The sequence below is a fragment of the Aspergillus brunneoviolaceus genome, assembly GCF_003184695.1.
Source record: "Aspergillus brunneoviolaceus CBS 621.78 unplaced genomic scaffold BO95scaffold_17, whole genome shotgun sequence".
In the NCBI taxonomy this organism is placed as follows: Eukaryota; Fungi; Ascomycota; class Eurotiomycetes; order Eurotiales; family Aspergillaceae; genus Aspergillus; species Aspergillus brunneoviolaceus.
Window position 1 is genome coordinate 428,768 of NW_020290747.1, and position 25,087 is coordinate 453,854.

The 25,087-nt window shown below is 51.6% G+C and overlaps 9 protein-coding genes across 9 annotated transcripts; 4 read left to right on the forward strand and 5 right to left on the reverse strand.

The window, feature by feature from the left end:
• Positions 1 to 474: 474 nt before the first annotated feature.
• Positions 475 to 960, reverse strand: BO95DRAFT_429833 (uncharacterized protein; the record flags this gene model as incomplete). The annotated part of the gene is made up of 2 exons (XM_025584912.1): positions 475 to 615; positions 682 to 960. 2 exons carry the CDS (start codon positions 958 to 960, stop codon positions 475 to 477), a joined length of 420 nt encoding a protein of 139 aa, XP_025444649.1.
• A 1,927-nt stretch (positions 961 to 2,887) lies between these two features.
• BO95DRAFT_68824 (CocE/NonD family hydrolase) lies at positions 2,888 to 4,888 on the reverse strand. Its single transcript, XM_025592140.1, has 2 exons — positions 3,496 to 4,888; positions 2,888 to 3,438 (listed from the first exon to the last, which is right to left on the reverse strand). Exons 1-2 carry the CDS (start codon positions 4,753 to 4,755, stop codon positions 2,905 to 2,907), a joined length of 1,794 nt encoding a protein of 597 aa, XP_025444650.1. The 5' UTR covers positions 4,756 to 4,888; the 3' UTR covers positions 2,888 to 2,904.
• Positions 4,889 to 5,348: 460 nt separating this feature from the next.
• Positions 5,349 to 7,629, reverse strand: BO95DRAFT_480512 (uncharacterized protein). The gene is made up of 3 exons (XM_025590142.1): positions 7,188 to 7,629; positions 6,640 to 7,114; positions 5,349 to 6,581 (listed from the first exon to the last, which is right to left on the reverse strand). The coding sequence occupies exons 1-3, from the start codon at positions 7,432 to 7,434 to the stop codon at positions 5,459 to 5,461; spliced, it is 1,845 nt and encodes a 614-aa protein (XP_025444651.1). The 5' UTR covers positions 7,435 to 7,629; the 3' UTR covers positions 5,349 to 5,458.
• Positions 7,630 to 9,067: 1,438 nt separating this feature from the next.
• BO95DRAFT_451433 (MFS transporter) lies at positions 9,068 to 11,172 on the forward strand (the record flags this gene model as incomplete). The annotated part of the gene is made up of 11 exons (XM_025588076.1): positions 9,068 to 9,212; positions 9,262 to 9,398; positions 9,464 to 9,546; positions 9,609 to 9,706; positions 9,761 to 9,881; positions 9,930 to 10,251; positions 10,278 to 10,304; positions 10,360 to 10,460; positions 10,545 to 10,860; positions 10,947 to 11,052; positions 11,102 to 11,172. 11 exons carry the CDS (start codon positions 9,068 to 9,070, stop codon positions 11,170 to 11,172), a joined length of 1,527 nt encoding a protein of 508 aa, XP_025444652.1.
• Positions 11,173 to 11,571: 399 nt separating this feature from the next.
• Positions 11,572 to 12,287, reverse strand: BO95DRAFT_440822 (Dabb family protein). Its single transcript, XM_025586048.1, has 3 exons — positions 12,151 to 12,287; positions 11,970 to 12,080; positions 11,572 to 11,897 (listed from the first exon to the last, which is right to left on the reverse strand). The coding sequence occupies exons 1-3, from the start codon at positions 12,211 to 12,213 to the stop codon at positions 11,742 to 11,744; spliced, it is 330 nt and encodes a 109-aa protein (XP_025444653.1). The 5' UTR covers positions 12,214 to 12,287; the 3' UTR covers positions 11,572 to 11,741.
• A 796-nt stretch (positions 12,288 to 13,083) lies between these two features.
• Positions 13,084 to 13,398, forward strand: BO95DRAFT_512707 (uncharacterized protein; the record flags this gene model as incomplete). The annotated part of the gene is made up of 2 exons (XM_025591539.1): positions 13,084 to 13,177; positions 13,214 to 13,398. 2 exons carry the CDS (start codon positions 13,084 to 13,086, stop codon positions 13,396 to 13,398), a joined length of 279 nt encoding a protein of 92 aa, XP_025444654.1.
• Positions 13,399 to 15,336: 1,938 nt separating this feature from the next.
• Positions 15,337 to 17,259, forward strand: BO95DRAFT_461539 (Zn(II)2Cys6 transcription factor; the record flags this gene model as incomplete). The annotated part of the gene is made up of 4 exons (XM_025588827.1): positions 15,337 to 15,579; positions 15,642 to 16,301; positions 16,358 to 16,620; positions 16,689 to 17,259. 4 exons carry the CDS (start codon positions 15,337 to 15,339, stop codon positions 17,257 to 17,259), a joined length of 1,737 nt encoding a protein of 578 aa, XP_025444655.1.
• A 599-nt stretch (positions 17,260 to 17,858) lies between these two features.
• gprC lies at positions 17,859 to 19,806 on the reverse strand. Its single transcript, XM_025592141.1, has 2 exons — positions 18,961 to 19,806; positions 17,859 to 18,907 (listed from the first exon to the last, which is right to left on the reverse strand). Exons 1-2 carry the CDS (start codon positions 19,546 to 19,548, stop codon positions 18,161 to 18,163), a joined length of 1,335 nt encoding a protein of 444 aa, XP_025444656.1. The 5' UTR covers positions 19,549 to 19,806; the 3' UTR covers positions 17,859 to 18,160.
• A 2,697-nt stretch (positions 19,807 to 22,503) lies between these two features.
• Positions 22,504 to 23,440, forward strand: BO95DRAFT_69187 (uncharacterized protein). Its single transcript, XM_025592143.1, has one exon. It carries the CDS (start codon positions 22,855 to 22,857, stop codon positions 23,326 to 23,328), a length of 474 nt encoding a protein of 157 aa, XP_025444657.1. The 5' UTR covers positions 22,504 to 22,854; the 3' UTR covers positions 23,329 to 23,440.
• Positions 23,441 to 25,087: the final 1,647 nt, after the last annotated feature.

Genomic DNA, 25,087 nt, shown 5'->3' on the forward strand with positions numbered 1-25,087 from the left:
CCCAACTACAGCCTTTCACTACCGAACGGTACATACATCATCAAGCAACCATTGCTGCCACTGGAAACACAATCAAACAGCTGTAACCAAAACACAAACAGTCTCTCAATCAAATACCAGTAGCCTGACACACTGCAATTTATCTGGAAACCATCAATCTCCCAATAAAAAACTTGCACATGCGACGCAAGTAGCACATCGCGGCCTCCCATATTACCCAATCCGGCCGTCCTTCGATCCGGGCACACGCATCCAACAAAGGAAACACGATCACTCTCCCGAGTCCCAGCAATGTACGATGGACAGTCGACCACCAGCAAGAATACCTAAGGTAGTCACCCATATCTCCGCCTCGAACCAGACCTCCCTTCCATTCTTGCAGCCCTAATCGAAGCACACCCGCAACCATCTTGTGGAATATTCTCCCCTCCCCGGCTCGACTTGACAACCCTCTTCCCCAGACCAGACTCTCACTTAATTCCGACCCTGTCCTTGTTGCTGCCCCTGCTGCCCTTGTTGCTGTTGCTGCTGCTGTTGCTGCTGCGCTTCCTCGACCTTCTTCGAGATCCCGGTGGTAGGCGTATCATTCCTGGCCAGCATCATGGCCCTGCTCGTCTGCATTGATTGCATCGTTAGCAGATCATTTCATCCCATCAAGCTCGCAAGGATTCAGCAACGTACCTGCTTCTCGCCCAGCGCCACCGCATCTGTGTCTGGAACCGGAGCTGTCATTGCCACTGTGGCCATGAAAACCGAGACGAGGTACACGAGCTTCATGTTGATTCTATGGTGTTTTGCAGAAGACGGAATTAGACTTGGGGTTGGGGGGACTAAGAGAAGCTTGTCACGGATCGTGGCGTATTGAATTGAATTGGATTGCTCTGCGATAGAATCGGGTAGGCTAAAGGTAAGATGAAGTTGCTCGGAGGTTGAAATTGAAGGGGTTGCAGTACAGTACATCCCTGACTGCTGCTCAAGTTGGTATATATACCCTCGAAACTCACCGGACAGAAAAAGATAACCTCGAACCTATGTACAGCACCTACCAAGTAACCCCCTAGATTAGCTACTCACTAAGGCACCTAAAACAAACTTGTCACTTTAAAATCAAAAGTCCCGCGCAGCGCAAAAAGAACAAGGCTATTGACAATTATCTGATACGTCTTCTCGTTAGTTCTCTCCTAGCATTCGCTTACGGTAGATTGTCATTAGTCATTCCTGGGGTCCGCTCCCGACTACGTACTTTGTACACTGCAGTCAAGAAATGATGATGCTATTCAGGAGATTTATGGGTGCATTGATCAATTGGGCGGGGGGGGGGGGGGGGGCGGGGGGCCAGCCACCACCACCACCCGCCGATACACCCGATCACGGATTGAGGAAGAACCTCGAGCAGGCAACCACTACTATGAGCCCCCCGTCCCAATGAATTGGGTCCCGAAGAATACTCCGTCGGACATGATCGGCCCAATTGCAGTGGCCCCTTCTCAGTGAGGCAGATCAGGCTTCTGGCTAGTATGAAAGCGGCAAGTGTTCGTCCCGGGACGGACCGGACTCCCTCCCCTTGACTGGGGTTTGGGATGAAGCAACCTCGGCTGAACCGTACCTACCGACCTGTCACTGCACCAAAAGTGGGCTACCAATGGAGTACAGTACTCACGCTGCATGTAAAGCTAGGTCTTCGGCCGGGAGGTGGACCTTCGGCGGGTCCTGGTGGAGTTGGGATCGACTCCGACTCTATTGTTGGGGGTTGTTTGACAGCTGGTCGGGGATTGTGTTCTGGTGAGATTGTCAGGGAGTAGTGGGTGGTGTCGGTGTAGGAAGTCTACTTCCGTTAGTCTGGAACGCTTTGCTGAAAGGTTGGCTTTGCCGCCGCTAGAGCCTTTCACACCTCGGTCAAACAAGCGTAATCATTCTACCTCACTTCGCTTCGCTGCTTTGCTTCTTCGCTTCTTTGATGTGGTGGTGGTGGTGGTGGTGACAGAAGCCGTGGCATGAGCCCCATTATCGTCGACATTACGGAGAATGTGGCTTGCTTGGGCTATGACTTTGCCTAGACGAACTTGGTGCTGAATATAAGAAATGGAAGGGAGGCGAGGCTTGAGGGGATCCTCGGAGAGACCAAGTCGCAACTTCGTAGGGAGTACTGTAGGCCGGTCAGATTTCCAGTATGCAGCAAACCCATCATTCGATCTGGGCTTGACGCCTCAATTGGCCTCGACCGTCTTTGTGATTTGTATTTGCATGCTGCACCGATGCATGGAATGAAATGATATGACGCGTCACATAAGTGTACAGAACCTCCTCCTTCCCTTCGCCACACTGGTACGGAGCAGTACCTCGCTTATGCGTACTTCGTCGAAGCTTCCCAAATGGCTCTCGCCCTTGAATGGGGTAAGTGGAAGGGAATTGTGATCTATCTCATCGGAAGATGTAAATAATCTTCCATAGTTTCTGGATTCAAGGGCGCTACAGTACTCCGTACCTATTCCCTTTTTAGTCCCTCGAGAGTGCTTTGGTGCTTTTCACCACTGTGATCGTCGAATCTCGCAGGCGTCTAGCCTGGATCATGCGTCGGTTTTCCACACAGATCTGCTCTCATCTTCCGTTCGGAGCAGCCCCCCTCCCCAGGGGATTTTCAGACACAAAAGTACAGCACAGTCCATCAAAATAAGGCTAGATCGGACATCGGACGCCATGGCGCAGAAGTACCAGTACCAGGAACGGGGTGAGTGGATCAGGCTGTCCTGTCAAATGCGCATTGACTTTGTTCGATGGTCGTCTTCTATTAAAAACCTGGTCGATCAATTCGGATCGCCCCCCTATTTGTTCCAGTTGGTGGTCTGTCAGAAACCAGAACCCAAGGAGTGATACTGTTTGTTCCCACAACCAACTCTACACGACTCACACAAAAGGCAACACCAGATGCGAAGCATACTCGCCTCCCCCGTAGACCACATGGGCCCCTTGATTCTCATCGTCCGGCTCCGTCGGCCGCATGAAGTCCACCTCCGGGAAACACATATCGTGGCCCGACACACGGAGCACGATGCCCTCCCCGGGCCCAAAGACCATGCCCATCGGCCAGAGACCGATGTCCAATGGTACAATGGTCCCGGGGGCAATCGGCTCCCGTCGATCATGCCGGTACATGATCTCGTCCGCGGTCGATCGGGTTTCATCATCATCGCGAGTGACCGCGTGCGAGGCGCGCAGGAAGCCCGACGGACCCAGGGTCTTGACGGTGTTCACATTCGGGACTTCCGTCGCCGGCATGGGGCACGGATAGTTGAGATGCTCAAGAAGCTTGCCGTCGCGGTTGATCTTGCGGATTTGCACCGCGACGTCCAGGTCATCGTGATCTGGACAGGACATCCAGAGTCGGACCTGCGGGTATCCGGCGAGTTCGGTGTATTGGTCAAAGTATAGGACGAAATCCTGGACGGTGCAAGCGGTTAGTGCGTGATTAGAGAAGATTCATGGGGAAGTGCTCACCGAGCTGGCTTTCAGGTCGTGTCCTGCATGTGCGACGGATGATACAGCAACTGGCTGCTGTGGCTGCAACGTCATGGTCTCCGGCCTGAGATAGAACCTCTTCAATTCCTGCCGCGCTAATGGGTACTCCTTCTCAGGTCGTTCACAAATTGTCTGCACAACACTATCTTCGAACCCGAGCAGCGAGAGTCTGACTGGCGGGGTACTCTCCTCCCAGCCATTCTCAACGCCCTTGAGATACCGATCAAAGTATCGTGCCAGGTCTTCGACCATCTCCGGACGATAGAGGTCGTACCATTCCTGATAGGGATGCACACGGAGCCATTTGCGCGGGCTCTGGGCGGCACGGAACGTCTCGAAGGAGCCACGGGTATGCAGCATGGACGAATACGATGCTAGAACATACAACGGCACGTCGCCAATCCGTTCCGGGTGAATGCGCTTGCTCTGCCAGTAGTCATCATAGAAGGGCCGCTTGCGGATCATGGCCGGCATGTTCTCCGCGGCCCCGTGGCCGGCGAAGCCCGTGAGGATCATGGCGTGGAACCGCTCGTTGTGCGGCCGTCCCCCACGGAACACCAAATCCCGGTAGAGATCCGTGAGCCCTTCCCACGGCGCGAGGGCCTTGAGGGCCGGGTGCGCGAACCGCGAGGCGAAGTTGACCTGCGCGATGGACAGCCACGAATTGCCGGCCATGCCGACCGAGCCGGAGCACCACGGCTGCCGCGCCAGCCAGTCGATCGCATCCCAGATGTCCTCGGCCTCCTGCTGGCCCCAGAACACGATATTGCCCTCCGAGTCGCCGCACCCGCGGGCGTCCACGTTGACGACCGCATAGCCACGCGCGGTCCATTCCGCCGGGTCGGGCCCCTCGAACTTCTCGTAGCCGGAAGTGCGTCCCTTCTCGAGACCGGCGCGGAACGGGGCCATGCTGTCGTAGCTCTGGGGGCCGGTGCCGGTCTTCCCGTAGGGGCTCCAGGGCATGATCGCTGGAACGGGGACATCGTCCGAGTCGACGGGCCGGAAGATATCCGCGTAGATCTTGATGCCGTCACGAAGGGTGATTGCCACGTCTCGGCCGTAGATCATGTCTGTAGGCAGTGATCGGAACCCCGAAGATCGGACATGACCCTTGGGAAGGATGGTCTCGCTTGGTTGGAAGCCATAGTAGGTGAAAGTCGGGTGGTCAGTTGGAGGGGTGAGTTTGTGCCATTCGAGATCAGGGAAGGCTGCGCGAATCGACTTTTCGGTAGTGGTCATGATGGAGGTTGATAGTATCGATATGAAGGATGGTCTGTATTGGATTCTTTGGAGGCATGCTTGCTATTTATGATCATGAGAAGGTCAATCAATATCTCCACTCCCCCACATGCCGGGGCTAGGAGGAGTTGGTGCGGAGAAACACCCGTTGGCAATTGCTGATGGTCAGAAGTAGGACGTCGGGAAGTGGGAAGTGGGAAGTGGGGGTGGGAAAGGTGGGTTGTAGAGAGATGGGAGAGTGGGGAGAATCAACAGCAGGTGATTCACTATGGGTGAACTGGAAAGAACTCGAAGCAACTCAATTTGAATTGTTGCAAGTTGTAGCCTGAGGCATAAGGCTGGTCCTCAATCGCATCAAGTCCTCACTGACTGTAGCATGCAGGGTAGGCGTGCAGCTATTCATTTTGAAGAACAACTTACGGAGTACAGCGGAGATGATTTTTGAGAAGACTCCAATCAACAATAAACATTAGTAATATTGCACTGATTTCGCAGCACTATACAACAGAAAAGCAGACCTCTATATACAGCGGGCTTCAAGTTAACAGAACTTGTAAAAGATAATGACAGACAACAGGAAAGTGAAAGTAAACCTCTAAACGCCGACACCCCGGGACCAATGTATGCACCATGGATAATCAAAGAAAGTGGTCTCACAAGATTAGTACAACATGTTGTTCAAGATTCACAGAGAAAGACAAGTCTAATGCTTGGGCATGACCGCAAGCTCATAGTCCACAGGCACTTCCGGCCACGCGTCGATTCCATCCATGATGGCCATTGCCAGTCCACCGCTGTGGTGCATCTGGATGTGGCAGTGCATGAAGAAAGGACCGGGGTTGGTGACGTGGTATCGGAGTGCCATCCAGCTGGGAGCACCCAGGGATGGTGGGGTCTGGAAGGTGTCACGCATCTGAGGGGTTTGCAGGTTGAAGCTGGTTGGGATCTTCTTCATCGCCTCCTCGACAGAGGAGTAGGTCCAGGCCGAATTGCCCTGTCCGATCACGTAAAACTTGTTCGAGTGCTTGTGGATCGGATGTTGAGGCTGACCGGCAGTGGTGACATTGAGGATAAGATCCACCCAGGTGTCATTCAAGGTTGCGATCATGTTCTGGGTGGGGATCGAGGTGGGATCGAACAGTGCTGGGAATTGAACATCCTCGAGATCCATCGGATAGGACTCATTTCCTAGCCTCCAGCCATACGAGGTCGACAATTGAGCAATGTCGAGAATGAATGTCTTATTGGCATATGCCGCAGGCGGCTCGCGGGGGAATGGAACGAGGGTGTTGTCATCGAGGATGCTTTTACTGCGATCTAGAACAGTACCAAGCTCATTAATGTATTGCCCCGACGAGGTAGTCGAGCCAGGCCTGCTGTTGCTGGTCGGCACGGTTCTCTGCGGACTGGTTACGCTGGGGCTGCTAGACCCTTGGTTGGTGTAGGTCAAAGTCGCTGTGCCATTAATGATCTGGTTGGCATACTTGTTGGCCGCACGGACTGTGTATGATCCAGCGGGCTGATCCAATTTCAACATCACCGAATATCTTGAGCCAGCGGGGATATTGATCGCGTAGGTGGTGGATGGTTCCACATAGCGTCCATCAACCGCATAGACAATCATCGGATGGTTGTCAATGGAGAACACTAGCGAGGCACTGCCAGCCATACTCAATACATCATAACTGACATATTTCTTGGATGCATCGACATTGAACACCTGGTTCGGACCCTGAGCCGGCACGCAGCCCTCGAAGTAGCCCTTAGGAATTTTGGTGAGATCAAAGTCGTATCGTGCATATCGTGACGCAGTAGGTGGCATACATCTGGTTGCAGTCATGTTTAGCACGAGGATCAGAGAGAGAATATCGACGCAGAACTCACCCCATATCACTCATTTTCACATCTCCCAATGCCTGGCTTTCGCCCGCTCGGGTAAGAGAGTCAATTTGATCCTGACCGGGACAAATGACAGAACCCTTTCCATTAACTAAAATGGAACTGGCACAGTAGCTTGAGAAGCCAGAGTCTTCTTGAATCTGAAGAATCTCTTCGGAAGTGAATAGACGCCAGTCAGAGATAATAACCGGCTGTGTTTTCTTTTCAGCGTCTAACAGTGCCTGCAGCTCCGTCTGATCACTGGTCATCAGGCTGAACGGTCTTTCCACTGAGTCCGCAGGCTCCACGTAGATAGCACCATAGAGACCATCATCGAGCTGGGCTCTCATGTGTGAATGGTATATATATGTTCCATATGCATCTGCCTTCCACTTGTATAGAAAAGCGTCGCCTGGTTGGATGGGGGCTTGCGAGATTCCAGGAACACCATCGGACCACGGGGTACCTTGTTGTACGATGCCTATCACCCCAATGTTAGTACGAACCGGGAAGGACGCGGAGAGAAGAGATGAACCATGCATAGGGCGACTTACCGTGGAAGTGAATGGCAGTTTCGAATGGCATGGAGTTGTTGACGAGGAATTCCACATCATCACCTTGCTTGACTCGCAACGTTGGACCAGGAAGTTGGCCGTTGGTCCAGATGGCTTTGCGCGTATTGCCAGCTACCTTACCGTCCTCCCATGTTAGATTGACATTGAACTTCACCGTTTTGCAGGAGGCCAGTTCAATGAGGCCAGTGAGGGCCGCCAGAGCCAGCCCGGAGTAAGTGAGCTTCATGACTGATGAAAGACAGAATCTATCCGATTGACCTTAACAAAAAGGGAAATGTTCAAGTCGGAAAGCTGGGTCGATGGTGAAATTCGGCCCGTGAGCTGGGGCCGGGTTGTCGTATGGGTTTGTCGTTGTACTTTCTCTGAATTCCATTTGGACTCTGGCAGGCTGTACTTATATTATCAGAGATCAGGTCTAGAAATGTGCTCGGTTACGTTGTGCTAGCTGAACCCGAGCACCGGAATGTAGACCAGCTCCAAAAATATCCGGCTCGTCCCTCCACAGCATCGAGTTAAGTCCGAGACCTGTCATCGGGAGTCTTCTCAATGCTATCATTGATGGCAAGCCTACTGCATTCGGACTTGCCACATCTCTTTGTCTGCGACTCACTGTGGACGACTGAGTTCAGATGTCTTGATGCATAAGACATGTTCATACGCTCTGTACTCACTTGTCTTGATCATGATATTGACTGCTCCCGGGGCTCCAGGTACTCTCTGTCGCCGAGAAGAGTAATCTCCGGAGTCGAACTCCTGGATTGACCAAGCATGGAAAGATCGACCTCGATATGCTGTACCCAAGGTGTTGTTTAGCTATCGGATGCAGGAAATCCATGTGTTGAGGCCCTGTCTTGGCAGGGATCGACAGGGCAGCGGACCCACGCATGCGGAATGAGGAAGAAAACAAACATCCTAAAGGATCCAAAGATGCTGTCATCGTCCGGTAGCGAGGGGGAGATGCTCGGTCATCTCCATAGTGCCAAGTTTAAGGTTGCATGGAAGCCCTGTGTAGTATCAATCTAGTTCCCTGCTTGCTCGCCCATTTCCATGGACCTCAGCAACGGCCCGTCGTCGCATCCGCACCCGCGCCATAGCAAACCACTGGAACCATTTAAACCAACTGTCAGACTCGAGATTGGCGCACAAATCATGAAACGAGTGTGCTCATTATGGAATTACACAATCCATCTTCATCCAAGGGACAAGTGATTGATAGTTAGAGAGCAGCAAGATGTGCAAACCACCGTGAGCGCAACCGGCACTAGACATGCACTTGGCAGCCGGGACCGGGTCAGCTTTCATGGCGGTAGTCTCGATCGGGAAATGTTCACATTCCTGGGTTGACCTCCTGGTCTACCTGTCTTTGTTTGTTTATAGTCCAGCATTCGAATCCATAGAATCATTGCGGAGCAACCATGTGCCCTTCTCGAATGTCAAAGAAAACTGAATTTGATGTTGGTCGGCTATCTAAATCGGGCAGTATGTTTGACAGACTGGACGATGTATACTTGATATAGCTGCCTGTATATTCAGGCAGCACACGGCACCACACTAAGCCCCCCTCGTCAGGTTCTCTCTCAAGTCACGTAGTCGATGATGGTCATCGAGTACAATGCCGACTCTCTTTGCTCCATGACTCACCCCAACGGGGTTGCCTCGATGAGCGTCGTCATGATTAGGTCGGGATTGGCTGATAATGGTACCATGCAGGCGACTAGTGCTGCATCAGCGGGATAATCCCTCAATTCACCATCGACCGAGTCTTATCAACAGAGCCTCAAGATGGCGTCGCTATCCAGAAATTGCTGGCATGTCATGTCTTCCTCGGTCGGAGAGTACAGATCTGCCCAACAAATGTCATGTCTTCGAGTGAAAGAACCGGTTTAATTGCAAGCTCTAGAAATGGGAGCGATCCAACAGGCCTCAGCTCCACGAATAGTCCCAAGGACAATAGTAGCGGCACCAACGGTAGTACCAGACTAGCGATTCTCATTGCATATCTCGGTATGCCCCTGTTCTTACTGGGCTCTTCCACAATAGCTAACAACACCAGGGGCATTTCTTGCTAGCTCTGACGAGTCAGTCGTCATCGCGACCTACGATGTCATTGCTTCCGAGTTCCATGAACTCGCCAAAGGCCCATGGCTAGTCACTGGCTACAATCTGGGCTACTGCATTGCATTACCGATTGTACGTGTCTGCTCTTCATCTAAAATGGATGAAGCCCATTAACCACAGGATATTCCTCTGTACAGTATGGCACATTGGCAGATGCATGGGGGCGCAAGTTATCCATGCTTGTAGGATACTCATTCTTTGGCATAGGCTGTCTTATCAGGTTGGTTACCTTCGAAGGACGTCGTCTTTGATTCTCTATCAATTTTCTCACTGGCCAAACAGCTCTATCAGAGCAGCATTGACTGGGTTGATAGTAGGGCGAATCGTCAGTGGCGTCGGCGCTGCTGGCATGGCCATCACAGTCTCGATAATCATCACCGGTGGGTTGTCATCTTCCTTCAGAATGGTTTAGCTCACACTCAATGTAAAATTAGATCTTGCTGCTCCGCGTGATGTTGCCCTTTTGCGGAGCTATACCAACGTTGTAGCTATGATCGGACGGGGCGTTGGGGCTCCAATAGGTAGCATCGTGGTCAATTCACTTGGTTGGAGATGGTAAGGAGTCTCGTTCCGAAGTAAGATGATGGGAACTGACAAGGACAGGGCGTTTGCTGGTCGGTTGCCACTCATTGTGCTCTGTTTGGTTCTGTCCCGAGTATACTTCTCAGACCACCACAAAGAGACCGCCGAGCCCCAAACTTCCCACGGGTGTAATATCAAGCAACTTGATTACCTGGGCATTGCTACCTTTGCAACTGCGGTCGTGGCTCTGTTGATGGCCATCACAATTGCAGGCCAGGAAGGCGGCAAGATGTCCCACCTCTATTTTTGGTTGGTGATCTTCACACTTGCAGCAATCTTCTTTACCTTGCACGAGATTCTGTGGGCGAAAAGACCACTGGTGCCTCTTAAGCTGCCTACCAAGGTATCGGTCAATATTGGTTGGTGGAGCTACTGATCTTCAGCGGGAGAAATGGGGTGAGTGTCACACATGGAAAATTTTGCATCCGTCAGGATGATTAACCCCGCGCAGCTTGTTGCTACTATAACTCAATATCTCACCCAAGTGAAGCGTCTTCCGGAGGCTACGGCTTCAATGTACCTCGTTCTCAGCACGATGGGACTTGCAGTCGGGTCCATGACTTCCGGCTTCGCCATCTAACGGTAAGTACGACGCCTTCGTCTCTTGTGTTTTCCATTCATGTCTAACCCGAGCAGAACAAAACGGTACAGAACGCGAAGTCTTTACTCCGCTGTCATCAGCATCCTCTCATCAATACTCCTCTTTTTCGCTTGGCATTTCGACCATCCGGTCGTAGAGTCTTTGTTGGTGATTCCCATGAGTACGCCGATTGGCATCATCACCTCCGGTGATTTTATCGGCATGTCCAGTCGCCCGTCGCCAGAGGTCCTGGCGTCTTCGATTGGAGCATACTACCTCAGCCAGCAGCTGGGTTTGATTGTGTGTGCAGCAATGGGACCCTTGGTCGTGAGAACTGGGTTCAAGCACGACATTGCCGGGGGGGCTGAACGAGTCGGTAGAAAATGAGGTAAAGCATAGCGTTGCGTCCAGTTTCTGGGGCGGTTGGTAGTCTGGACAGTGGACACTAACACGATCAGGTCATCCGCAATGTGCTTCGCGATGCCAAGTACGTCGATACCCTACCGGAAGATATACAGAGAGTAGTCCGTTCCTCCTTGGGCTACGGATATCAATTCGTACCAGGTAAGCAGCTGGCCTTCATTGGGTAGGAGACACAATACTGACTCGGCAGTACTTGCGACGGTCACTGTTGCTCTCTGTGTGTCCAGCCTGGTGTTGACGCGCGAACAATCGGTGGAATAAGCAGCCCCTAATTGCAGACGGTATTAGGATAGGGCTTCGTCGATTAGGCTGTGCCGCGCTGTGCGTGAGATGAGACTTCGAAATGAATTCTCTCTTCAACAGCCTTAGGTATTCGGTGCTGTCAAATCTACAAGGCATGCGTGGAAGGAATGAAAGCCGGGGGATCGACAACTTTGGCTTTTCAATGAATTGGATCGCCTCGGCTACGCTTTTTATAGAATGGAAATGAATGAGGTTCAATTGCAGTCATCTAACCCCCAGATTCGTTTCGAACTTGACGGGTGGTGTCGCCGATTACATGTATCCAATTGACTTGGTCGGTACACGGTAAGGACTCCGACCGAGTCACCTGCAGCGGGTTTCAAGCGTCGAATCAGAATATAGCGAATGAAATCAAGCCAATGATTAGATGTCCATGAAACATCAATTCGCTTATCAGCTGCACATGCTCGAAGAGTCATCTATTTACACGACCAGGTCCAGGTAGGGTCTTGCAGTCCGTGCAGTCAACATCCCTACCGTGTCCCACCTCAAATGGCACAGTAGTAAGCCGGGGGCGCCCGGGAAATCTAGAAGACGCCGTTTGTAAAATCGACCACCTGCACCTTCTCAATGTCCCCGCCCAGACCCTTGACGAAGGCGAGATGATCGGGGTCCTTGTTCAGGTAGTACTCGCGGTCTTCCTCGGACTCGAACTCCATGACGAACACATGAGTGATGCCGTTCTGCGACAAGAGGGTTTAGTGCACGCAGAAAACAACTTTCTTGCAGGGCTGAAGGGAGTGAGTGCAACGTACGTTCAGCCCTTCGGGCGAGTTCTGTTTCCCGGCTCGGAAGGACTTGATGTATGCCGTCTGGGTGGTCGGATGAAGACACTTGTCCTTCAGCGCGACCAGATTGCTGCACACCTAGCGAATTATATCAAGGCCTGTTAGCGAGGATGTGATGGTCGGCTGGAAGTAATAGCACGGCACGCACTTCTTCAACCCGGTCGGGGCTGGTCGAAGACTTGAATTGCACCTGCACGATGTGGGTGATCATGTTGTCTGGTTCGAGCGAAACCGGTGGTTGTTGTTGGTGTTGTTGGTGAAGAGGGGAATGGGCTGGGCGGATAATTATGACGATGCCCTGATAACGCACCAAGTGGCGTGTGGGGAAAGAGGTGGATCAGTCAGCATGATCCTGGTCGGTTTTGTCAGTTTAGTTGCGAATTTGATTTATGTATGAGTGGACAGCTGAGCTGGAGGATTCCTTCACCTTCCATTTTCATCGACTTATCTGCACTGTATGACGGTTATCAGTATCTACTATATGTAACCGTAACTCAGCTAAATGAACAGATTAGTAAGCTTGGATGCAGCGTCAAGTCACACTGTGGGCATAAGCCACAGGCATTAGACTCAGAGTGCGATTAGCAAGGTGTAACGGTTATGACACTATTGACGGATAAATCTCCTTCTCATGTCGACAGGAGCTCGGGCAGATCTATGGTAGAATACCTATACGTAGGGACGAGTAGTTAGTGGTCTTGTCGGGTTCTTTGGATCAACTCCCGTCTCTGGCCTCGTATCCTCATGCTTATCAGGAGAGCTACTCAGTACGGACATACACTAATAACCGACGAGCATATGAAGCAGAGCCCCGACCTCGTCCAGAGATGTACATCTATGGTAAAATCGACCTACCTGACTTTGCAGAGAATATCACAAGAACCATAATATTGATGATAGTATTGACATGCAGGCAATGTCAGCCACTTTGCATAGATATACCGACACTCAACCTGCATTCTTGCCACAAGTATGGACAGCATGCTCCATAAAAGGCAGCATCTTGCCTTTGAGACTCAACGAGCAATACAACAACTCACTGGAATAAGAAGCCTCAACACCCCCAGACAATACAGACAACATGCTCATCTACTCCGGAAAATTCAGCTACTCCCCCTACGCCACCAACGAACTGTTCTCGGTCGTCTTCCGCGACAATGTCCAGACCGGGGACCGTGTGGCCGTCATCCTTCAATGATCCAAGGACGCAGGCGGGCAAGTGAAGTCCAGTTCGAACCACCACGGCACGGTCAGCAAGGTGTCTACCAATGGTTCCGGGGAGAAGGAGATCGAGATTTCCCAGAACGAGAAGGACAGCACCTACTATTGGTGGGGATTCCTGTGCATCAAACCCCGGATCATTGCTGATGAGTTATTGATTCCACTTCAGGTATAAGTGAAAAGTGTCCGGGGAGACCATGACCTTGAGTATGTGGAATAAAGGGGGAGAGGAGGTTACGAAGAATATCAAGCTGCAGCTTGTTTTCTTCTGATGGAAGCACTTGGCTCAAATGGTGGGGCCTTGTCGCTGTGGGTGTGTTGCTTGAGTCCGAGTCTACCAAATGGGTTTATCGGGGATTTAGCTGAGACCTACGTTCCTTTCTTTGGGTTTGATGAATGAACATCTATAGGGCTCAACTTGCGTCGGGCCATGTCCAGAGCAATGTTCGTACAAACACATGAATTGGCTGATGCGGCCGAGTGATCTTTGTGTAGAGCCACAAACATTAGAACTGGAACCGCATTCCAGTTTCCTTGTTTGGCCGGAAGTCGTAAAGTAATCGATGGTGACATGCGAGGTACGGTCTCAACGCATCTCTTGTTGAGGCTAGGGTACCAGAAATAAGTGACGAGCACCCCTTGACTAGGCATATGTGACTGGGATTTTGAGGCTACAGTGACAAATGACCGCTAGAGTGGCGTAGTTCTTGCTCAACATTTGACTACAGTGAATTGTACAGTACTTGTGACTTGTCGATTGAGCGGCCAATATATGTAACATGATATCTATGATTGAAATAAAGTGGAACCACACCCCTTCTTCAGATCACAAGGTCAAAAGTAAATCTCATGATATACGTAGAAGTATTAGGTGTGACCATTCGACCTAGTAGATGCCTTCGTCATACAAGGTTTGCTCCGAGTGATTGTGGATGGAACCGAGGGGCTGCCACGCGGCGTCGGGGACCATTCGGGCTTTCCGAGCCTGATCCACAGGTTGAACCTCGAGCCGGTAATATTATTAGGACATCTGACATATAACTGAGAGGGCCCTGAGCATTCTAGGCAAGCCCTAATAAGAGAAATGCATAATTATAGGCTCGGGGCAAATTGCAACCCTTCAGAGCCGCTCCCCGAGTGGGGTGGAAGACAGGATGCCACAGTGCCACCTCAGTCTGACAGGCGTCGGCTTCCCTTCTTCTAGAACCCGATAAATCGCCGACTGATGGTTATTGATCCCTTATTGGATGATCCGTGGATTGAATGGGCAGGACCCCGAGTCGGTGTTAAGGTAGTGGAGCCCTAACAAATAAATTGTCAAAATTGTCAATATCCCGGATGACGGCGACGCATGATGATGAGGGGCAGAAGAAGAAAGCGAAGTTGATGGAATGGAAATGGATCCCGACGGGGAGTAATTTCTATTCTCCGGGGAACCCCCTGACGGTCCCGTGACCTGATCCGGGCAGTCGGTACCGCCCCGGTCGGGGAGACTATCTCCTATCTCCTCCTCACATCCATAAATCTACTTCGTTCCAATTTCATGGTTCTTGACTCGATCCAATTCGTATTTCATCAACTCATCCCCTCCAGGGTGGGATAATTCTCCGACCTAGACTCTAAATTGGCTTGCCCCTTCATTCATGCAACAAACTTTCCATCCTCCGCCCCTCAGCGCATGCCTGCACTTTGGTCCCCGAGTTCAGGTCCCTCCTGTACTCTACACACAAATCGCAATCAGCTGCAAGTAAACCCGAACCAATCTCGAAGCAGCATCAACCAAAAAAAAATAAGAAAACATAATGCTCAGTTTCAGGTTTCATTGCGCTGATGGATGGGGATGGACCCCGGAAATCTAGACGCATGAAGTCATGAACAGCCTCCAGATGCAAGGCTGTCGATCTGTTGCGATGGGCCAATCTGCGATGGTCCCCGAGTCGGGGTCTCGCGGGATTGGATCCTGAGGATCCAAATCTCGGGGTTCAGATCCCTTTGGCTGCAGTGGATGTCTTCAATTTCCCAGAACGCCTCTCGCTCTTCCTTTATAATTCACTGCGATGTCGTCAGCCGTAGTCCCTGGATCTGACACTATGAATCAGTCTCTATCAAGATCATGCAGGATCCTGGAAAACCCTCCGCACTCGCCTGTGTACCCTGTCGGCGCCGCCATTTGAAATGCGATGCCCGCATGCCCATCTGCACTCGGTGCCAGAACAATAATCATGATTGTCGATATGTCCGATCACGTCGTGGGCTGCGGAGTAACAAGACGGGCCCTGGACCGACAGCGGAAGAGGAGGCCGATGCTCTGTTCTCGTCGAATATCATGAACTGGCTGGATGCCTCATTTTTAGATGTACATACATAGCCTTCTCCGCCAAGCACTTGCCGAAGACGTCGTCTTGCTAATGGAAGTAGCCAGATTCCCTCCTCGACATCCCTGACCTGAGTCTTGATATTTTCCATCAAGATCCAGCGCCAACATCGGCGACGCCCGTGCATATCCCTCATGTCGAGGATATCACCCATGATGCTATGATTCAGCTCTACTACCATCACTTCCATAGATCGCATCCTGTACTACTACCGAGACGGGCGCTGGCATCGTCCGTTGCACAGCATATACCAGATTATATTCCGGACATCATGCGCTACATCGGCAGTCACTATACTTCTGCTCCAACGCTCAAGGACAGCTTTTATCAGTCCGCTTACACCGTTCTCACCGCGCCGAAAGATGGCTTTCAAGCCCAAGGTCTCCTCCTACTCAGCATCCTGGAGCATTCGCATGGTCGCGAAGAGGCCGCACGACGACTTCTCCGGGAGGCCGTCCAGGTTGCATACGGCATCGGCATGCAGACCCAGGCGTTTGCCTCGGAGAACTCCCACGGCTACCCCGTGCTGGAGGAAAGCTGGCGACGAACCTGGTGGGAGCTCTACGTCACGGAGGGACTCATGGCCGCCATGGGCTCCGGGCAATGCGGGGTGCTCTCTTCAGGCTGGGAGGACTCCGATGTGTGGCTCCCTTTACCAGAGGAGACTTACAACATGGTTGCAGGAGGGGGTAGTGGTAGCGAAGTAGGCACAACCCTGACCCCATTCCCATAGAAGGTCCTGATCTGACAGCCAGCCAGACGAAATCCGAACCCTTGACCCTGTCCTCCCTCTCCGACTGGCCATCTGACCTCACCTCTCCCGTCTCCCGCATCCACGCAGTACAATTTCTTCGAGCTGTGCTCGAGCTCAACCAATCCCTTGACCCTGCAACCGAGACACAAACCGAGACGCTGGACGCACGGCTCGTCTCCCTACTCATGCGCTTACCCTTAACCCCCTCAATAACCGACGCATCCACTATCGACGAGATGGCCTTCCAGGCCTTAATGATCACTTACCTGTATGCTTTCCGATTCCATACACTTCTCTATCACCCATCGTACACATCCACTAAACACAACCATATAGGAGTCTAATCCACCTCCACCACCCCCATTCGACAATCCGCTTCGCCTCCTACCAACGCGCAAACGCGCAAACCACGAACGCGGCAAATAACCCCGCCTCCTCATCCTCCTGCACAAGACTCCGCGTCCTCAGCCCATCATCATCATCATCATCATCATCACCAGCATCCGCATCCGCATCCGCACCATCAACATCGAACCCCACGAACCCCATCCCCGCCCCCCACCTCCCGCTCAACATCCACGCCCAGAAGATGCTCCGAGCCGCCGACCTGATATCGAATCTAGCCACCCTTCCCAGCTCCGTACAGTCCCGCACCCCCTTCTTCACCTGCGCCCTGGCGCTCGCCATCGTCGTGCACACAGCGACCTTCATGATGTGCGTGCCCTCGCCCTCATCGTCCTCTGCTTCTTCCCCTGCTGCTCCTGCATCTTCCACCAAGGGAGCCAAAGAAGATGCCCTAAAAGCGCGCATCGAGCTCGGAGTCGGGGCCCTGCAGGTGCTAGGCCGGGTGTGGCCGCTAGCGAAACAGGTGAGAGGGGAGATGATCGAGCTGTATCGCGGGAAGTGATTTTCGCCGATCCGCCGATTAACCATAATTACCCGTCGCAACCTTGACGAACAAAAGACAAGGACAGTAGAGAATCAAATGAAGTGGCAACGGTCGCTTTTCCTTTCATCATCCTCACGTCTCATGTTATTCTTGCATTCGCATTTGGGAGGGGCTTTAGGTTAGTAGATAGCACAGCACAGCGCGATTCATTTCTTCTGGCATTATCTATATATATCCTACATCATATGTTCTTGAAATATGCAGTATATAGGAGATTTCATCGAGACGTATATTTTTTTTCAGATTGCTTTTGCTTTTTTTTCTTCCTTTTTTCTTTTTTCTTTCTTTCGTTTTTTTTTTCTTTTTGTACTTCAGCTTAGTGGAGGATTCTCTCAGTATTGGTAGGACCTTTCACAAAGTTAACAATCCCGGTGGCTCTACCCAGACATCTGGTTATGGTAGGTTATTTGAGTCGAGAATGACCTCACTCTGCATGACTTAGTAAATGCTAACCCAGTTGACTACGGGGAGAGGTTGAAAAACAGCGCTGTTTAAGGACGGCCCTTAGCTTAGCAAGCATGACGTTGGGAATGCATGGTGCTTTCTAAATGACAGGAACACTTCCATGATAAATTTGTGTATCTCGTTATATGTCTGGAATTCATGTATCAGAAGGTCAATATATACATGGGCATAAGTATTGTGTATCGGTCGGGGCGCTGACAATCGACCCGGCAATGGAAGAAAAAGGAATAGCCAGGGGATGAATGTCTCAAGCCCCAATAGGTCAGGGTGAAGAATGAAAGATGGACGTGAAATTAAATTTATGGTATGAAAAAGGAGATGTGAGTATACAAAGCGTCAAGGAGTCCGGGCAATCGGACGGGCATCATGTTGGGGCGGCCGGCCACTGCGGTCTCTATCTTCCCCACATGCGGGCTGCTTGCCCATTGCCTCTGTCGGGAGAGCCATCGAATGACCCCTTGCTTGAGTGATCGCTCGCCTCGCCCTCTACTGGGAAGGCCGGTTCGCTGGTGATCTCGATCGTCGTGTGCTGATACACCTTGCCCAGGGTCGACAGCTCGACTCCGCTGGGCTGAACGATGTTGTCGGTAGAGCCGTCGCGTACGGTGCGCTCCATATCCTCTTCCTCGTGGCGCGCCATGCGAAGGGCACTGATGTCGGTACGGTTGTATTTGGGGTCAGCGGTGATGGTTGTCAGATGATTGTTGTCCGTCTTGCGGTTCTTGCTGCTGGCGAATTTGTAGCTGTTATCGTGACTGGGTTCCGACTCCAGGATGAGATTTTTGCGAGTCAGGGTGTACAGTAAAGCGTCGACCAAGCCGGAACTGGTGATCATAGCACCGGCGACACAAAAGTAAGCGACGTTCGGAGCATCTCCCTGTGCGGTGGCCATGCGTCCGGCGGCAAGAGGAAGGGAGAGCACAATATAGGCGATCGGATAGATGACCATGTATCCGATAACACGACGGAGGCGCTTGAGACTCTCGATGTGGCTATTGCCCAGAATCGCGGACTGCTTGATGCGGCGGCGGAGTTGGAACCACATGATTGCGTAAAGACATACGGTGCCGAACTCCGCCAGGAAGATCCAGATGTAATGTGTCCATAATCGCATCGCTTCGTAGTCTTCGCTAATCCAGCACTAACGAACAAGTCAGATTAACACAACCGCTTGTTGTGGATGCCGGTCCTTACCCAGGCCCCCGAGGGAATAAACACATAACGCCCATGTGAGGCGAGTGGAATAATAACCAGAATGGCGACAAAGACCCAGATTCCCACCACAGATGCCACAAAGACCCGATGGCTCAGTTTATAACCTAGGGCCACCAAAAGGAATGTATGAATAGCAATCGCGAGCACAAAGAGACCACTAGACGGGTCGCCAATCTGTAGCCAGAGACCCTGGAGAAAACATCCAGCAGTATCGGCCGATATCTTGTTCTCCGATATCCACTTGAGGCAAATCAAGAAAGCGAGTGACTGTTGCAGATCGGCCAACACAAGGTTATAGATCAGAATGATGTATTGATTGTAACCGATATACCGTGCATAAGATCCCCGCCAGAAAACGAGTCGATAGGTGATGAAAGAGATCAGAGCGAGTGTCGCTAAAAATGAGAGAATGGCCATGACCGAGACGGCAATGAGACCCTTGCGCTGAGTGCTCGGAAGCGGATCGATGTCCATCGTTACCCCATCCCTCAAGTATGTACGAGGAGAGAGACCGTGGCTATCATCCTCGAATGCTCCCAGAGCATTCAGTACTTGAACAAGGCTCATTATTGCAACGTCTCTGAACGTGGCGAGTCCGGATGCACTGCTCTCACATCCCCCTCCTCAAGTAGATAACTAGTGATGTAGCAGCGCCCCGGAGGGAAGGACGACGCTTTTGAAGGGGCAAGGATCGTGGGTACTCGACGCTCGATGGATTGACCCAAAGTTTGAGTTGTTGTGAACAGACCAGAAGGTGCAATAATCGGCAAGAGCTCAGATCAGGGGGGGAACACTCGTTGCACGCTTTCCGAATCCAGGAGAAACGCTTATCACAGGTTCCTAGAAGTAAAAATGAGAGGGAAGACGGAGGAGGAGGGGGAGATAGTAATTCTCCGTGGCGGTCGAAGAGGGACGAGCCACAACGGTATGGACTGGATTAAAACTACCGGCAACGGCGAGTGGACCATTGTGGGGAGATGGGCCTCTAGTAAAGCTTTTTGATGGATTAGTTGATAATTAGCTGCCCATCATATCCTCCAGGCTCACTCATGCCCAGAAGCTATCACCCGGAATCGTTAGCCTCCTAGGGACGGAGTGAGTGAGAGACGACTAGCCCGGTGAGAAGTGGTTCCTGAAACCTTGGCCATGGGAACATCGCATTCAGCGACCTGGCAGCAAGCCCCATGCCAAGCATAGGGGACAACCGTGGAGAACAGACGGATAGGAAGAGACGGAAGGCATCCGGAGAGTGGACGACGGGTAGACGGGACTGAATTGTCTTGACCACCATTTACTAACAAAATAATAATGCCCGCATTGTCTATTGTGTGCTCCCCTCCTTGCCGGCGGAGATTGGAGTTGAGTCTGAGCGTCGGGTAAATTGAAGGATGAGCAGGGATGAGGAAGCAGTCTCTATGTCTATTGGCAGGATCGATTACCGCGGCTTGAGATGTCGCGTCGATGCAGGTGGCAGGATGCAGCCACAACCCCAGACCAGAGTTTGTTTGCCTTTCGCTTGTCCCATCTCGGTGAGGGCAGAGACCAGAGATGCCCTCTTAGGGGGAGCTAAAATCGTGAGCCTGTGAGTGCCTGTCCAGCTGTCGCCTTCCAGAAACTCGCCCGCCCCACCAGCTGAGACGCCGATCGCCTTCCCAATCCACGTTGGTCTGACTCGAAGCCCGTCGTCACCTTGAGGCTAGATTGTCGCGTGTGGACTGAATGAGTCTCGGAAAGTCTACCGCGGTATGTGAAATGCTTCTCCACAGGCAAGTGCTTCGAGTGACAAGAGCGTGCACGGCTTGAGTTCAAACATGCACACACCTAGCCTTTAGACGTGACCTCCCCGATTGGGGGCACTCGAGTAAGTTTTTGTCTCTGGAACTACCGTACGAGGCAATACGGAGGCTTGGCACAAGGCGAATGGATGAACGAGTGAGTTGAGAATAAGAATAGGACTGTGCGATCGCATAGTTTAGGCTCTCTGAGTAGCAAAACAGTGGTGGTGGTGGTATGACCCCATTGTCTCAGCTTGTCTCCTGGCGTAAGTGGCTAGTCCGCCACCAGGAAGGTTACATGAAGGAGGGAAAGGCTGGACCATTCTCGCAATGGGGATTAGCGGCGATTGATTATTAACTGATAGTGCGTAGTGCGTAGTTATCAGGGAAGGAAGACAAAGGAGAGGGAGAGAAAGGAAGAAAGAGGGAGCGGACGGAGATTACTTACTCTTGGTATGGGGTGAGGGCGGTTATCCCCGACCATTTCTTGGCATCTCCCCACTTTTCCAGGCCGCAGGAACAAATAAGCTGTCACTGTTGATAACGTTGCATACGATTTGCCTCACGCTCGTGGAGCCTACACTTTGGGTTAGCATGTACATACGGAGTACATGCGGGCAGTACTAGTGACAGTAACTTACAGGAGGCCTTGGTCTCTTCGGTTGAGCCAACCGACTGGGCATGGCTCGGCCAGTTTGACAGCGTCCAAGAACTGCACTGTACATTCGCATATGCATCAGTATCAGTATCAGACTGTCAGTTGTCCCAATGCACCACAATCCCTGGTCGGCTTTAAAAATCATCAATATGGCCTTGTACTACCGCATTCTCTTCGTACAATACCCACAGAGATATGCTCCTTCTGCCCTTTCCACCTACTCAGATTCACATGCACGGTACACTACGCAGTAGCTCCCCCCTTGTCTCTTGGCTGGAATAAGAGCCCTATGGCTTGAATGCCGATCTCGGTTGTTGAACGTTCCTTCCTCTACCGACACCATGGAGTTGGTTCCAAGTTGGGTGTTCAACCTTCCCCAGAAACTCCTAGTTACAGCAGTACGTACACATGCATACAAGCTCTGATCTATTCAACTCTGCTAGTCATGCAAGGGACAAGGATGATTTCGGAATCTTCCCGAGTCCATGGACATGGGGTGCACTTGGTCTATCTGGTTGCACGAACTCTGCCCTCCACCTTCTGCTCTTTCAGTCAAGATGAAGATACCATGGTTGACCCAGCGAGAGAGGTCTGGTAGCTGGGGGATCTGGCAAAACATGGTGCACCCTATGGCACCTGTGACTCTGCAAGAGACCGAACTCAACTGGCTCTCATTGTGACCGCTCGGAGTAATTCTTTCCGAGGGGTGGTGAATGTCGCCGCTCGATTCGAGACCCATTCATCACCTCTATTAAAATCGTGAGGGGGCAGCATCTAAACCAGTAATCCGGCTTGCTGGCCCTATGAGCTCTCTCAAAAGTTATCCTAAGTCGAAGAGGGTGGGTGCATTGATTGATCTGTGATGCGGCCGTCATCGGTGGTCAAATTGATCTCCCAACATCAACGAGCACAACACTAGTGAAAAGAAGTTCTTTGATAAACTGCAGCCAGATCTGCGGTTTCTTCAGCCGCGCATCATTGTCGTCGTTAGGAAATAGGGTGTGACTAGCCCAGATCCACATCATCCGAAGAGCGACAATCATTTTCTATTGTTGGCACCTTTCCCGAAGTCTGCTGCACCCCATACTCTAGTCCATCCTTATGGATTCCGCTACACAATGCAGATAAATCCCGCAACCTCACGGAGTCACGATAGGAGTTTTGCTATGAGTAAAAGCCTCCTGTGATCTGACTGCCTTTCTTGACCCCTTTCGAATTCGAGTTGATTGGTGCATGGATCAACGTGCAATTCTTGGCAGGTTCCATGGAATGCTGCCCGCTGGTTCGGGCCTGTCTGGCATCATCCCGACCGGTTCGAGTAGAGAAAGACAACTGGTTCCAAGCGGCAAGTCCGATTGCTTCAGGCCTCCATAAAACCTCTCGAGAGACACTAATCCAATTATGGCCACTGTGGCTAATCTTCCTCCCAGGACTTGACTGATGACATCGGCAGTTATTGCCGATAACTTTTGGCCTCGTAAAATCGTCGTGCGTGCCGTGGGTGCGAGAGCCCACCTAACCTACCTTGAACTGCTGCGAGCGTACACATCCATAGTACCGGATATCTCAACCCTGCAGCTCCGACTCGGCATTGCATCCGCACTGGATTTGATGATCGTCGACATAGAAACTGTCAAAGCTCGCGGATCGACATGGTTCCCTGAATCGAAGTTCTGCACACTGTGTGGGTCTGGATCTCATCGCATCGCATCGCACCGCATCGCATCGTGGTCGAACTGCTTGTGCCTTGTGGGCTTTCCCATCGCATCCTCAACAGTGGTAGCAGTGGATCAAACACGGCACATGGACCACATCCTGATTTTCCCACACGAAGATCGATCTCAGGGCTCCTCAGCCTCAACCAAAACCGAAGAGACAAAATACCAACAAAATTCGCGTATTTATCACGAGTAGACACGGGACATCTAACTTTGCCCCTTCTCCCCGGAAAGAACAAGCGCCAATGACAATGCTTCAGCCAAATGATACAATGTCAATGTTATCTTCTCTGTCGGCAAGACCCCGACAGGTGGTTGCACCGAATTTCCCTTCTCAGCACCTGAGATAATTTCCACAGGGCGGAAGATGGGTCAAAAGAGAAAAACTCTATTTGAAATTCCCATAGTCTCCCATAACTACTAGTTTACCCCAAGACGGGGCCCAGAGCTATTCTCTTTGACTTTCACTAGCGGCACCGACGGCAGTTTTAGTCGAGCCCAATGGGGAGGGAGGCAGGGAGAAGTTTGTTTGCACGGCAGCTTCCGATCGGACCTGCGTCTTGTCTGTCTGTCTGTCTGTCTGTCTGTCTGTCTACCTCCTTGCCTGGCTGAAGGAAAGCTTCCGAGATCTCTCTCGTATTGAATGAGATCAGGGTCCCACGCAGCCATGTGGCCTGTGAAGTAATCCTATCTTATCGACCAACTTTGGTTTCATGCTCGTTGAGCTATGGCGGGTCCTTCCACCATCACCTCTTCTTCTTTCTATCTTCTCAACATGAGCACGAGTATACTCCGGACTGATCATATATCTGCCAAGTACCTCAAGCCACTTTACACGCTGCACCCACAAAATTGTCTCCTTGACAAACCCTAGCCAATCTACGAGACCTCACACGGCGAGACCAATGCAGACATCCACATTCTTCTAATCCACAAAGTCGCGAGCACCTTCCCTCTCCATCAACACAGGAGACTTTAAGAACATGGACACACCACCCCATCCCGGATACTAAGCACCCAGTCGACTCAAAAATGGTTCCTGGTCTCCTGTGTGTCCTGAGCTGAGCCTCTTCCCCATCTAGCCTGTCCCCTTTGTATTCAACAAACCCCCACCCTCCCTTTACTACTTTCGTCTCCGGTCCACACTCCAGGCAGTAAGTCTACCTCAACCCACCATCAGCCTCAGAGTCAGGGTCAGGGTCAGGGTCAGGGTCAGGGTCCAGTGCAACAACAGCACGTCGATCATCCTCAACCTAGAACCATCCGATTCCAAACTCGAGCTCTGATGATCCTCACATCACCCCCCAGAGAAGAAGGTCCAAATAAAGAAACCCCGTGATGAATCAGACCTCAAGGCGTGGATCCGGTAGTCTCGGCCTAGTTACCCTAACCCAACCTAACCCTTTTGCTCAGTCACCCTCTCTCCCCTGTTGAAACTCTAAGGCTCTCCACGGCCCACCTCAGTTAATCTACTAGGCCGATAAAATCTCCTAGGGCTGTGGAACTCGGGGGGGGGGGATGTTCAGATGAGCAGAGCAACTAGCTATCATCCCTTAAACCCCAACTCCCTCCTCCACCCTCTTTCGTATACCACGGCACACAAAATTGGGACCCGGGCTCACCTGCCTGAACGGGGACAAAGTGAATGAGTGAGGACCCGGCGAACCGGGAAGCCCTGGAGCGAAAGACCCAAACCTCAAGACCGGAACTTCTATCAAAGCTCCCATGCGAAGCACAAACCAGCTCATCACGCATAGAACATGATATTCATTGACTCATGAATGCCTGTTAGAATACACAGGGAAATAAAAAAACATTAGATGTCCGGAGAACATGACAACAGCAAGAGAGGAAAGACAGAGAATCGAAAAGAGTCGAAAGATCCAAGAGTCATATCAAATCAATTGTCCTCATGTACAGCTCAACTCCTTCCCTTTAGCTGTCGGGAAAATGAA